Below are 15,034 nucleotides of genomic sequence, written 5' to 3'. Positions count from 1 at the left end.
AACCCTAACCCTAACCCTAACCCTAACCCTAACCCTAACCCTAACCCTAACCCTAACCCTAACCCTAACCCTAACCCTAACCCTAACCCTAACCCTAACGAATTTTAATAAGCGCTTAGAGAGAGGCCGGCGCTAGTGGAAGGTCTATATAAGGTATAAAGTGATATCTTCGCGCTAATTCTAAGCTCTAAGGTATTCTACTTCTTAATTAAATAGATGCCTATAGGTCGATTTAAGGTCTAGTTAGATCTAATTAAGGCGCATAATAATCGCGCTATAGTATTTAGCGCGTAGATTATAAGGACGGTGGTAGATACTTTAGCTAGGCGCTAGGCTCCACCGGATCGGCTAGTCCTAGAGGTGGTTAATAAGGAGAAGTTATAGAAAGTGCCTAGGTCGCAATTATCTCGTCTACTAGAGTACCTCCTAGATAGTAGTAGCGGTGTAAATCCTATACTAGATAGTTAAGAGTCGCTAGACTAGTGTTAAGGGTTATCTATTAAAGGCTTCTATAATATAACCCTATGCCTATTAACTCGATTCTATCTTATTACCCTATTACGCTCATTTCGTATTACCTAGTTCTAATATATAGAATTACCTTGCGCTTTAGAAGGCGGCGACTATATAGTAGTATCCTCTTAACTATAATAAGGGACTCACGTGGTCTAAGCGCTATAGTGCATTATATTACGCCCGAGCCTCCTATAGCCCAACTCTATTACTATAACTTTTATAACCTTATACTTATCGTGCGGCTGTCGAAAGTGGATGCGTTAATATAGATTAGTATAAATTAAAAGATAACTAAATCTAAAGTGAATGTAATATTGTATTAAAAATAGGATGAGAGCGAGAGGTTGGAAAATAGGATGAGGCTTAGGGTTGTGATTTTCCTGAGGCGAACTCTAACCCTAGAAATTAGGGCGACTCTTATCCGCGACCCTCATCCTATTTTCTAGTATTATTAGAAATTTATAGTAGCATGCAAAATTTTTAGTAAATTAGATTTACTTATTATTTTAGCTTAGTTACTATCTAGTACTAGTATACTATCTAAAATACTCTTTAGATACTCTATTTTCCAACGAATTTGCTATTTTTTAAGCTTTTTTCTAAGCAGCCTAGTTTTTCTAAGCACTTGGAAAATCGAGGATAGAAAATCGGTTCTATAGTAAGAGCTTACTATTCCGTCGACACGGTTAGCCGGCTAAGTTTAAGACTTATAGCCACTTCGTATCTTCTATAGAATTAGAAGATAATATTGATACTAATTCTAAATATAATCTAGACTTAAATATCTTATAGAAACTAAGCACTTAAAAGAGAGCTACTATTATAGTTTAAACTTAATATTTTTTAGTATTTAGATCTTCTATTATTCTAGAGTTATGTACTTTATATAAAGGGCTTTCCTTTTATTAAGCTTACTATACCTTCTAAACCTTATATAATATCTTACATATTAATTTAATTAAATAAATTCCTATATTAAATCTTTCTATATTATAATAAAGGCTTCTATAGATAGATATAGAGATACAGGAAGGTATATTAAACTAGAAGTAGGGAGATTATATTATTTCAGAGTAGGTATAGGGATAGAAGTATTTACTAATAGAGAGGTAAAGAAAGTAGAATAAAGGTTTAAACTAAATAGATATAGAAGAGTTAGTTAGAAGAACTATAAAGTATAGTATATTTCATAGAGGTATATTGCTATAAGGAAATAATAGAAGAGTAGAATCGATATCTCTATAGGAAGTATATTAATTGATAGGGGCTGCTTTTTAACTTAGAAATATTTAGTTGATACTTGTTGAATTATTAAATGGTTGGCGTTGCGTGCTACCCGTACAAATTAACTCTTCCAAGCAATGTAGAGTGTCTTCCAAAAGCTGTCTTTACACTTGGTCTGAAAGTCTTCCAACCGCGGTAGGCTCATAAGCCGGAATCTCCATCGGTTTTGGAAGTTGGTCTTGCCTGCAATTCACTCCAGCCCACCGCATCCAGCTTGCATACGTTCCAATTCTACAGTCACTTCCCTCATGCTTCCTCCACAGCATCCCTAGAGTATCTCCACCAAAGAGCTTCGCTGAGAATCCATGCCCAAGTTTCAAGCACCAACTTCTAGCCACGCTCTCCTCTACTATTTCTCTCGCAAGTCTCTGGTCCTTATCCTCCTCCGCACCTAAAGGGGGCATGTCCAGCGACATTAGCCGAAACAGGCGCTGCCCGTCCCACCCCGTCCTCTGCTCAGCGACATATGCCATGTCAATCATGCTCAGCAGCCAGCACTTTTCGCGCACGTACCTGCGTCCGTCCCAACCGTCCTCGATATCCAGCCATCGCTGCGCCGCGCCCATCGCTTGGATCTGAATGGCGTAGTCGGTCATCGCCGCGTCGTCAATCACCATCTTCCCTTTGCCTTCGTCTTGTACCATGACCTCACGTGGAACTCTGAGCAGCGGGACATGGTGCACGAGCGGATGCGCATGCATTCCGGTTGTGTTCGTCTTGTCCTGCCATAGCTTGAGCAAGATCTTATGCGCACGCAGTACCAGTGGGTTATTTGGACGAGCCATGAGCGCAAAATTTACAATAGAAATGTCGGGCGGGTCGCCCATAGTAAATCCGGCAAAATCGTGCGGCGATGAGGGATTTGCAATAACTTCGTCCCACAGGCGGTCTAGATCGCCAAATTGCAAAATGCCAACATCGAGATAGATACCACCATACCTGAGCAGCAGGGGGTATCGTACCAAGTCTGAAGTATGCTGTGCGGCATACGCGCCATCGAGAGAGCCATTGGTCACAGCAGTAGGCACGACGGCTGGTGAGTCTATGTCGATGAAACGAGACACATTAAGCGGGGATTCGGGTATCGTGTCGAGGACGTAGATCGTCCAACCAAGGGGTGCGTAGCGGCGGTACCAAGCAAGAACGTTCCACTGGAGGTACGGTGGAAGCTTAGAAATTCCAGAGTGCCAGAATGCAAAGATTGATTTTGAGTTTGGGCTCGGCGGAGTTGGAGACGTCAATGACGCAGGCAGCGGCTCGTCCTGGACAGGTATTGGTGCCAGAGGGTAAGGGACAGGCGATGTTCCTGGAATAGAACGATGATCCATTGAAGGAAGACAAGGATTTTAACGGACAAAGGCAAATCTGGCAAAAAAGTGATAAGTTCAATTCTGTTCGATGTGATGTGCGCGAGAAAAAGGAAGCGGGAAGCGAACGGGCCGCCCCTATTGGTAGAAGTCCGCCCTACCACGTGATTAATCCCACCACTTGATTACCGAAATCGATCCCCATCAAGTCAACGCGCTTCGCGAGCACGCGAAGGATCCCTCCCTGCCCACATCTCCAGGCTTTGCATGCAGACACTGCAAAGATCGGACTTCTAGCGAACAGCTATTTCGGCGACATTTGTCTTCTCAGCACGGTATATCGTGGCGAGAAGCGGAAGTCGGCAGTGACTATGAGCACGTTTCTCTGCAGTGTTGGGCCACTGGTGGCCCTCATCTTCGCCATTGGTGGATTATCAGAAGTCACGCAGATGATGCTGGAGTTGCTCTTTTGTCAGCTGTGATAAGCAGGCGATTCTCGTCCATACAGAAGCGTGGACGAAAGCGCGTACCACAGCTCGCCCAGGACGTTCTGCCTCGGTCGCAATTAGCAGCTGCTGCGGCTGCCTTATCCCACCTCTCCGGTGTGCATGAAGAAGAGCGACGACGGCTCAGCAACAAGCGTCTTCCCGTGCCAGTGCTCAGCGAAAATGGTTAAGATATTTCGCTGATACGTCCATGGATCGAGCGAACGGGCTGGACCGAGACCTTTGGTCAAGTCCGACGAGATATCCTCCTTCAATTGACTCAGTTGCCCGACCGATGGACCCGAATGTATGGAGTGTTTCTGGGAGAAGTAGATGGCCAGGAGCTTTGGAGTCCGGCAGAGGATGAGCTACGTATTCTATTCTCTGTCATTTTGGCTCAGGTAGGCAAGCTGTCTGCGAAACGCTGCGAGCTCTGCTCTTCTCTGGCCACTGCTAACGACTGTTGACCTCCAAGAATTGATGCCATCGATCGGTGACTGCGCAAAACGCATTGATCGTTCTAGCACTTAGGCTTCGGAGCATCGACGCGTCGATTCCATATACCTGGTCGGTAGTCCTTAAGGTGTGTGCAGCCGCCAGGTCTTGGATGTCTTCTTAGTTATTATCTATATCCTCCATTAACCCGCGCATATGCTGACGGATAATGGCTTTAGTAATATGATAATAGTCTTAGAACGTGATACGAAAGCCTATATGAATAGATGTCTTTTAATTTAGGATTTTTATCGCTCTTAGTATATTCTAAATATCCTTTCTATCCGTCTATAGAAAGCTTCTTAGCTAGCTGGAAATACTATCTTAATTAATAAGCGTAGTAAGATACGGAATGTTAGCTAAGTAAGCTACTAAGAGCTACCTAACCCAGCTAGATAGAAACTATAGTATAAACTTATACTATTCTATTATAGCTTAGAATTTATAGTAAGCTAATATAATTGTTACTTATCTAAAAGAAAGATACTACGTATATTCTAAGTAGTATTATTATATTAAATAATACGAGTCTCTTCTTCTCTTCTAGAAGAATTGCTAAGAATATAGATTAAGAAAAATATAAGCTTCTTAAACTTCTTAAACTAGCTTTACTGTCTCTACTATCTTTTATTCTCTAGCTTAAAACTATTAGACTCTAGTTTAAGTAGTATAATCTACTTAAATAATATTCTTTATCTATTAAGTATTCTTCTTCGATCTTTCTATAGCTTATTATATAGATTAGTAATAAAGAAGCAACTTATAATACTATTAATTATATTATTAACTAGCTTTCTTAGATTAATATTACGAATTATAAATAGATCTAGTAAGAATATATAGTTTTTATATAGTATCTTCTCTATAGTATTATAAAGCTATACTATAAAGATTCTAAGTTAAAATAAGTATAAATACTAGCTCTAGTAGATAAAAGTCTATCTATCTATAAACTATTAGATGTAAAGCTTACTACTAACACTTTTATCTATATTTAGAGCATATACTAGAAGATTATTAATAAAGTAAAAGGAAGTAAGCTAGCTATTAATAGGCTACTAATAATAAACCTATAGAAAAGTTCTATAAATATTAGTAACATACTATTATTTATCTACTAGTAGTATATATTAAAATAATAATAGCTAGATATAGTATAGTAAAGTAGCTAGAATCTAAATATAATTAGTAGATAGTTGAAAATAGCTTTTTCTAGTATCTATTTATAGTATAATAGTAAAATATACTATAGTAGACGTGGAATAAGCTCTATTTTTGTATATTTAGAATAAGACACTAAGTCTAAGAATATAGATATTAAAAGTAGCTTTATTCTTATTTCTAAGTTAAATAATACTTTATTGCTCTTATAATAGCTCTTATTCACATACAGAAAATAAGTACCTATACTTATTATTTGCATGTAGAAGCTAAAAGTAATAATAAAAGTAGCTAACCCTATAGCTAATATACTTTCTATATATTAATTTATACAATATATATAGAATAGCTCTAGATTGAATTTCTCTTACTATATACTATTTAGCTAGCTAAGAATGAAATTTCTATTATTTTTATTATTATACTAAATAAATATACCACTTCTATATTACTTGAAAATACAACTAATAGAGTCTTAATAGAGTCTTAAATAAGCTATAAGCTAGCTTTATTATTTCTTAGTATCTTACTTAGTATAGCTATTATATAAAGATTCCTTCTAGTAAATATTCTAACCTACTAGATCTTCCGTATTTATAGTATATTATTAATAGAAAGATACTTTTTATTAACTTTTACCTTTTATCTAGCTTCTTCTAAGTCTAACTACTTCTATTTCTCTAGTAAAAATATAATTATACTAAGTTATTAGTTCTAATTAATAATTTAATACTTCGAAGTATTACTTTTTATTTTCTTAAGAATATCTAGGTAGTTATATATATCTACTAGTAGCCGTATACCTATAACTATCTGTATTTATCCTAATAGTAATATTATATTATTCTTTTACTTTTGTAAATATATATATATTAGTTGCATCTCTAGCTATTACTAGACTAAAACCTAGATATTAGCTAATTTTAAGACTTAGAATCTACTTTTCATCTAGTAATATTAGATAAAGTATTAATATATATTATATAATTGCTTTTTATAGCGTAAGAGACTAGTTTATTTTTATATTTTTAAATATCTTTTAATATCTAGATATATCTAAAGGTTATACTTATATAGTTAATATATTATAACTTAGTATACTAAGTTATAAATAATTTAATTGCTAGTATCTAGCTCTTATCTCTCTATATTATTAGCTCTCTTATCTCATATAAGATTCTCTTAATCGTCTCTAAGTAAGATACTATTAAATAGATACAAAATAAGATATAATTCTTATAGCTTTTTCTACACTTATTACTACTAAAGATTCTATGCAATTAGATACTCTATATAATAGCTAATATAGTAGCTCTAGCCTTTTATAATAGTAGTAAATTTAGATAGATCTACTTAATATAAAGCTAGTTAATTGCTTTTCAAATAGAATATTCTAGAAATTATATTCTAAGTAAGATTCCGCGCTTTAGAAACTTCTTATTATTCTTACTATCTTCTAATAATATAGTAGCGCTTGTCGCTTAATATTAACTAGAGCTATCTAGTAATAGAACTAATAGCTATAACTTCTAGATAGATATACTTCTTTTACTTTAATATTATAGAAATCGATATTATTTTACTATTATAGAATTATACCTTTAAAATAATACTAGCTAAAACTTAGCTAGAAAAGCTCTATTAAGTCTATATATTATTATATGCTAAAATAGATAGCGGTAACTCTACTATATAAATATAATATCTATATTAGTATTAGAGCTCTTATTGTTATATATATTAAATAGTGTAGTAATACTTCTAATATACCCTTTAGTAATTATAATAGATAGCTAATAATATAGTTAGATTCTAATTAGCTTCTTAAATAGTCTAAAGCTACTTCTCTTCAGAATAGTAGTAAGATTATAAGAGAACTGTAATTATTCTAGAGTCTAGTATCACGCTTGAATCGGGATATTTCCAAATAGTTATAAATATATAATTAATTATCTATTAGTCGCGTTATCTTAACGCGACCGACTATATACTTATTATTTAGTTAGCTCTTACTATCTAGGCTATCTTACTATAGCCTAGACTCGTAATAAGAGCTACTACAAAATAAGTATAGGTCTTTATTTTTAAAGATTATAAAGTAAAAAGTAAGTACTACCTCTTTTAATTACTTCTCTACTTAGTTAGTAAGACTATACTATCTAGTCTATTTATATAAGAAGCACTATTGCGAAGAGTAAATAAGTAATAAAAGTAGTAAAAAGAATAAGTAAAGAAAATAAGCTACTACTAAGAAAAATAGAAAAGAAGAAGAGAGTACTATTATTAGATAGCTCTATATTATTAGAAGAGAAAGAAGAGAATATATTATCTTATAATAAGGTTTCAGTTTCGTATGATAGATAGTACATGCTAATCTATTAGTATAATATATTATATAGATAAGAAGATAGGGTAGACACTTATATAGTTTATAATTAGGCCTAATAGAAAGAGTTTATATAAGGGATTTATATTATCTAATTAGGTAGTAGGAGAACTAGAAGTAGTATTATAATAGTTATTACTATTATAATTAATTAGAAACCTATTATTATAAAGCGCTAAGTCTAGAATTATATAGCTTTATTCGCGTAAGAAACTAGCTATTAGAGTAACTAGTAGAAAGCGTGCTATTAAGATAAAGAGAGATAGTAAGATACTTACTATTTTAGTTTTCTTAATAATTTTAGAGCTAGTAAGATTTACTAGCGAAGCTTCGCGTTTACTAGACGTAATAGGTAAGCTTATAGAGGTATTAGCCTCTCTTCTACTACTAGCTACTAGCGTAGTTACTTATAGGTTAGCTTATCCGCCTACTAACTTATTAAAGCCTTAGGGTATTTAGAAGGTAGCTACTATTAAAATAGGGAGGGCGTAGTATTTAGCTTAGGTCTTTTTAACTAGTAGAAGAGGTATACTACCTAGAGGGAATAGTAGTAGTATAAGCTTAATAACCTTATACTTTATTACATCGAGCCTCTCGATTACTAGAGATAAAAGAGTGAAAACTTATTTCTTTTTATTAAAGAGTTTCTTTTATAAGTTAGAGATATTCTCTTATAATTTAGCTTAATAGAGAGCTAGCGCATTTATAAGAGTTAGATTAATATTTTAAAGAAACTCTTCTAGCTCCTTACTTTATTACTATAGGTACTTAGTTATCCACTTATTAAGAATATTTATAAGTGGGAAATTCTTTTAGAGAATCTTTATACTATATAGCGTAAAGTTGCAAATAATAGTACTAAAGTTCTCTTCTAAGATAATAATGTAATTTAATACATTAAATATTTTATAGAGAGTTATTACTTAGTAGTTATAGTAATACTTTAATACCTTTAGAGCTATATTATATCTTATAATACGATTTCTCTTCTCTTATAGTACTTCTATTAGCTTCTTCTAGAGCTAGCTAATAGTTATAGTCTCTCTATTAAACTTATTACTATACTACTTATTAAATATTTATCTAATTTCCTCCGCTATTCTCTTAGACCGGATAGTAGAATTACTTATAGGTACTAGAGTAGTAGAAGTTATACTACTTAACTACCTTATCTTCCTCTTAATTAGGCTATCTAGCTCTATTATATTAATTTATATCTTCCTTATAGAGTCTAAAGTTATTAGAAAGATAGTATCTATCTTTCTTATAAGATCTAAGGTTATTAGAAAGGTAGTACTCGCCTTACTAGAGCTCTAGGCTCTAGTCTTTATAGCTTTCTCCTCCTTTAGCTATTTCTAAGTATTAGTATCTAGATCCGAGTCAGAGATTACTACTAGTAGAATAGGTATATCTAAACTAATATTATAAATAATATTATAGACTACTTAGTATTATTTCTTTAGAGTTATATCTTTTTAAAATATAGAGACTTTAACGCCCTTTAGTAGGATTAGCCTATACTAGTTATTTAAGTTCCCGAGAAAGAGTAGATTATTTAGTCTATAAATACCTAGAAAGTATTCTAGACTATTCTCTTCAAAATTTAGTTAAGAGAGCTTAAGTCTATTCCTAATAGTAAGCTAGTAGAGTAGTAGTTACTCTATATTCTTCTATTATAATATTTATTACTACCTTAAGATAATATAATTACTATACTATTAGAGATACTCTCTATTATTGCCTTTCTTCTTCCTTATATATAGATCTACTACGTTCTAGACTAATCTATAGACCTATCCTTTCTTTATAAAGATACTAGGAAACTATATTTCTATTTAGTTAACTATAATCTTAGCCTTACTTTCTAGAAAGTTCCCTCTATTAGTAAGTAGACTGTAGAGTTTCTTAATAGGGACTAGCTCTAGATAAATATTCTTTATTAAGGTACTCTAGTTAAAGAGAAACCTATTATAGACTAGCTGCTTATAAAAGTTAGTACTAGTTTAGTGTTAAGGCGAAAGCTATCTACTTCTCTCTCTCTTTACTATTATATACTTCTAGAAGGTCCTAGTAGATATATCTAAGATCAGATAGTTTAGGTATAGGTATATCTCTAGCGGTTTAATTAGTTATTAAAGGTTAAGCGTTAGTAGTATAAATTACTAGTCTTACTAGAATTTTATTAGTCGACTTATTCTATTTATTAATACTTTAGAGCGTGGTAATATTAATATTTATAATAATTAGTAAGAATACTTTAATTGTGATTTGCAGCTTCTCTATTATAATATAGATATTAGATTATAGCTAGTTAGCTTCTATCTAAATCTAGTTTATTACGTTCTTTACAAATTCTAGGATTAGTTAGTTATAAGTATACTCTTTTATAAAGAGGTTCTAGATATAACTCTTATTCTATAATAAGTTGCCTAGAAGGCTAGCTTATACTATTCTTACTATTTAGATTATAATAATTATTACTTCTATTATTATAGTAACCTATAATCTGGTTCTATACACTCGAATTAGAGATTTAAGAAAGAATATTACTATTACCTAATCTTATAATATTATACACTATCTAAAGTTAGTAAGAAGGTATATATTAATATTTACTAAGTTAAAATATACCTAGTAGTATACTTATAGTAATTAGACTATAATAATCTACTTAATACTTAGATTTAATGCGTCGGTTATAGATACTAGGGTTCTTAAACTATAAGGTTTAGGGTTATTATAACTAATAATTTAAATATAAAGGCCTATATATCTATTAAATATACGAGGTAAAGTATACTAATAACCACAGAATAATCTAGATGCAAGTAACCTAATTAGTAATAATAGTTTCTATAATATAGTAGTAGCTTATCTTTTTATACCTAGTAATCTCTACTTTCTAGAATGCTAAACTCCTTAAACTAACTTATTTATAATAATACATCGCCTAGACTTTTCTACTTATAGGTAATAGGTATTTCTACTTATACTAGGATATTTAGGCCTAGTTGCAATAGAGTAATAGGTTTTAAAGCTACAACTAGGGCCTTTAAGGTGTATCTTATAGTAGTACTACTACTTTCCTTTAGCTTCTTTATTATTTACTAGGTAAGATATCGAGATAGAACTATTAAGATAGCAATAGAACTATAGTAATAGATTATATAAGATAGTGCAGTATACAGAATAAGTGTAATACTACTTAATACTTATAATATAACTAGTAGTTAACTATATAAAGAATCTTAAGGCTTCTTACACTCTATTTATACTAACTTCCATGTAATAAACCTACTGCACTACTATACTAGCTAGAGATTCTCTAGTTCTAGTACTACTATTCTATATTCTATACTTCTCTTATCTAATTCTCTACTAATAATCTACTATTTAGATCGGCTCTACTATCTTTCTTTTTCTATTTAGATACATTAGTAGATAATATATAGAGAGTGAACTAGATTCTTAATTTATATAACTACTATAGGCGCTTTAAAGTGCTAGTAGACTAGATTAACTCTAATAAAGACTTCTAGAACTCTTTATACTATATACTAATAGCTCTAGTAGAAGTTAATTAATTCTTTATATACTATCTATAAAAATCTAGCTATATATTAGATAGAGCTTAAGACTTATAGCTATTCTATATCTTCTATAGAACTAGATAATAATACTAATACTAAATCTAAATACAATCTAGACTTAGTTACTTTATAGAAACTTAGTACTTAAAGAAAAGCTACTATTTAGTTTAAATTTAATATTTCTTAGTGTTTAGATCTTTATTACTTTAGAGTTACATGCTCTATATAAAGAGTTTTCTTTCTATTAAGCTTACTATATCTTCTAAATCTTATATAATATCTTATATATTAATTTAACTAATTACGTTTCTATATTAAGCCTTTCTATATTATAATAAATATCTTATATATTACTATTAAGACTATAGTTAGATCCTAGAGTTATAGTATATAGAAATAATAATAAAAGTTAGAATTAGAGGCTAAAGTAATCTTTATTTAGATTTTTTAAAGATTAAGCGACCTTAAATAGAGTATAAGTGTTAGTATTAAGATTATAGTAACTTTTAGTCTAGATCTACTAACTAACCTTCTACTTTGAACTTATATATAGATAAGCTAAGCTATAGACTCGAACTAACCTACAAGTACTAGATTAGGCACAATCAAGGCGCTATAGAAGCGGCAACTGTTTTTAGCTTAGTGTTATTAGAGTCTGCCTTTGGTGCAGCACTAGCCACAAAGACGTCATCGGTCTTCGCAGTTGCGTGGCGCTGTTACTGAGCCAACCCGAGCGCCTAGCCTCTGAACCGCGCTCAGTCTACGCGACAGCTAGCGTGCAACTTCGCGATGCAGCGCAACCTACTGCTATGTCTATGTCGCAGACTCGTCTAACGCAGCATTAACGCCCTACGCCACCTTCAACTTTGTGGGTGACTAAGAACCCCCAATCCTCCACATCCCAGCAATGTCATCGGTGGAAAGTGAAATGAATTACAACACGGACGACCTGAAGGAGTTCTCTAGGCCCTTCCCAAATGCCGTCCCGACAACGAACCGCGGCTCTTCGACGCCCGAAACCAGCTATGTGACAACAGAATCCATCCGAAGTCATTTTGAAAGACTTGAGACGCGGATGGATCGCATCGAAGGCGCTCTGAATAAGATACTGGACCGTTTGCGCTTGTCGGCGGTGGACGACGAAGATGGAAGGCAGCGAACCAAGCTTGATGGCTCGACTTCGGAAAACCAGGAGAATCTCACTGTTCTGGATACAACAAACAATCACGAAATGCAGCAACCGGGCCAAGAACCCACCATCGAACAGGATACTGATCGCCAGTATACGTACACTCCTCTCGACACTACTAAATCGCACATCCGGATTCTGAGGCTCCATCGAGCAGAAGAGCTCTTAGATCCGCTGATTGCAGATCTCGTCGTTGTTGGTCTGGACGATGATACTATCAAAGGTCTAATGTACGGCTATACAGCGTTGTCATACACTTGGGGGCCACTAGTGTTTGACGGGTCTGTCTTACTAGATGGATGCAAGTTCCCAATAACCAAGAGCCTGGAAGCCGCGTTGAGGCAGTTACGTTTCGCATAGAAGGATAATGCTGCGCTCGAAATAAATGGGAGACTATGGGGCAACGAATGCTACTGCTGGATCGATCAAATATGTAAGTCGATGTCGCGATCTGATCCACGCACAATCAAGCCCCCCTGACGCTCACACGTAAAGGCATCAACCAATCCGACATTGACGAACGAGGTGATCAAGTTTGTCTCATGCGTCGCATCTACAAACGCGCCTCGTCGGTCCATGTTTGGCTGGGCGAAGAGGCGGATGATAGCTCCGTGGCGATCGATCTCTTGAATACCCTAGGTGCGCCTCCTAAGCATGCGCCTGGTGAAAGGACAATACGGTATCCATCATTTACTGAAGAGGAAGTCATGCGCCATTGGAACGCACTGAGGGCCCTCTTCAAACGACCTTGGTGGGAGCGTGTGTGGATCAGACAGGAGATTGCACTTCATGTGCTCGTGAAGCTGTGGTGCGGGGGCAAGAGCTTTGATATGAATGCCTTGGGACCGGCACTCTTTATGTTGAGGCATATCTCATCGTTGGGTTATGCCAGCACTGTTTCCAATTCAGATGACAAGTCCACAGTGTCCTTACCATGGGACTTCCACCCCAGAACGTTAGTCGAACTGAGGCGACTCACGGGAAACGGGCTTCTCTGGGTCGGCCTTGCACAGCTCTTGCGCATAACAAGATCTTGCAAAGCAACAGATGCTCGCGACACGGTATTCTCTGTGTTAGGCATGGCGGATCCCGAGATCTACCCCATCGTTCCAAATTACCGCCAAGAGTTGAATCAGGTACTTCTAGGTGCGGCACAGGCCGTTATCGGCCTGGAATACGGGCTTGAAATCTTAGGCGCTTGCCAGAACCCTGAGAAGAAACATGGCTTGCCTTCCTGGATACCGTTCCTACTGGATAAATGGAAAGCAATACCCTTCCAGACGGCGAATGTGCAGGGACAAAGATTCATCCCTCGGCTTACCGAGGCGGAGTTGCCCAGTGTCCAGGTCGAAGCTGAGGTTCTAGTGCTGCAGGGTTGTCTTGTGGATGCTGTCGAATCCATCTGCAAATCTTTTATCAGGAACAAAGCCGATGCGGAAGACATGGAGTTCGTATACTCTTCCTGGAGAAAGTTCGCCAAAGATGCATCATTGCGGAAGCAATTATGGAAACAGGATATCAGCAACTACGTCAAATGCGAGGAGCAAGAGAAAACGAGGAACTGGATTCGCTTTCTAACGGTCCTGGTCGACGAAGCGCAGGACCTTCAAAGCCACTACGGTCTTCCTCACGCACAGAAAGACAAGGGCCCCGACTCGTTTTTGAGCGATCCCCTGAAGAGTCCATACTATCACATTGGCCTCAACCCCAAGCTCACACGCTCCTACTTACTTCCCTCATCACACTCATCCGCTAGTCCTCATCCGAATCATAGAGTTCATGCCGGATTTCAATCATACGGCGTTGGGCGTCGTCTTTGTATTACGAAGAGAGGATTGTTGGCTCTAATTCCCGCTGAGGCCCAAATCGGGGATCCCATTGCGGTTTTCAAGGGAGCCTCATTTCCGTATGTGCTACGAAAGTCCAAAGAAGAGAGTAATCATATCCTCATTGGGGAAGCCTTCATTCCAAGTTGGGTCGGCGGGATTGGGGAGAGGAATGCAGAGACGTTGATGAGGGAGGAGTGGAGAGTCGGATTGCATTCGTGGATCCGGATATGCTAACGAGACTGCAAAGTGCGAGATCCGAGATATAACATAAACTTCAACGATACTATTTCCACAAGGGTAACAAAGATGGCAGGGGCCCTGTTTCTACTTGGAGAATCCGGCAATTCTTACCCCGCTTATGGCCCCACCCTCCACATGTTAACTTAATGCGTTACTATGTTCGCATCTCATTTCGACTGCTTCTCTCTTCCTTTCAATTACAGTATACTGTAACTCTGGCTAGGATAACCTTCCTGTGACTCTGGGACTCCCAGTTTCTGGGAGTGCTGGGCAACCCGCCCCAGATGTAAATCGATCCTGACTGAGAGATCCTAGCTTGAATTCCTATCCGGAACTTTCTATCTAGTCTTTAGTCCGTCTCAGAATTCACTCAGTCATAGGAGTGAAACCGCCGTAGGACATAAACCATCCAATCAATCGAATTTCACTATCCAGCGCCTCTGCATCGTGACAGCACCAATTCCGCCCTCGGCCAAGCACTGCTAACCCATATTAAAGAGCATCAAGTGCCGGACGCCGCCATGCAGCGTCAAAGCAGAGGAAAGAATGCAG

At 35.9% G+C, this 15,034-nt stretch overlaps 2 protein-coding genes across 2 annotated transcripts; one reads left to right on the top strand and one right to left on the bottom strand.

Moving 5' to 3' along the window:
- Positions 1 to 1,904: 1,904 nt before the first annotated feature.
- Positions 1,905 to 3,128, bottom strand: W97_08386 (uncharacterized protein; the record flags this gene model as incomplete). Its single annotated transcript, XM_007786200.1, has 1 exon — positions 1,905 to 3,128. One exon carries the CDS (start codon positions 3,126 to 3,128, stop codon positions 1,905 to 1,907), a length of 1,224 nt encoding a protein of 407 aa, XP_007784390.1.
- A 9,003-nt stretch (positions 3,129 to 12,131) lies between these two features.
- On the top strand, positions 12,132 to 14,476 carry W97_08385 (uncharacterized protein; the record flags this gene model as incomplete). The annotated part of the gene is made up of 2 exons (XM_007786199.1): positions 12,132 to 12,636; positions 12,909 to 14,476. The coding sequence occupies 2 exons, from the start codon at positions 12,132 to 12,134 to the stop codon at positions 14,474 to 14,476; spliced, it is 2,073 nt and encodes a 690-aa protein (XP_007784389.1).
- Between the last annotated feature and the right edge of the window lie 558 nt (positions 14,477 to 15,034).

This window comes from Coniosporium apollinis, assembly GCF_000281105.1.
Source record: "Coniosporium apollinis CBS 100218 chromosome Unknown supercont1.52, whole genome shotgun sequence".
Classification (NCBI taxonomy): domain Eukaryota; kingdom Fungi; phylum Ascomycota; class Dothideomycetes; genus Coniosporium; species Coniosporium apollinis.
Note: the sequence above shows the minus strand (reverse complement) of the source record. Positions and strands in the feature narration are given on the sequence as shown.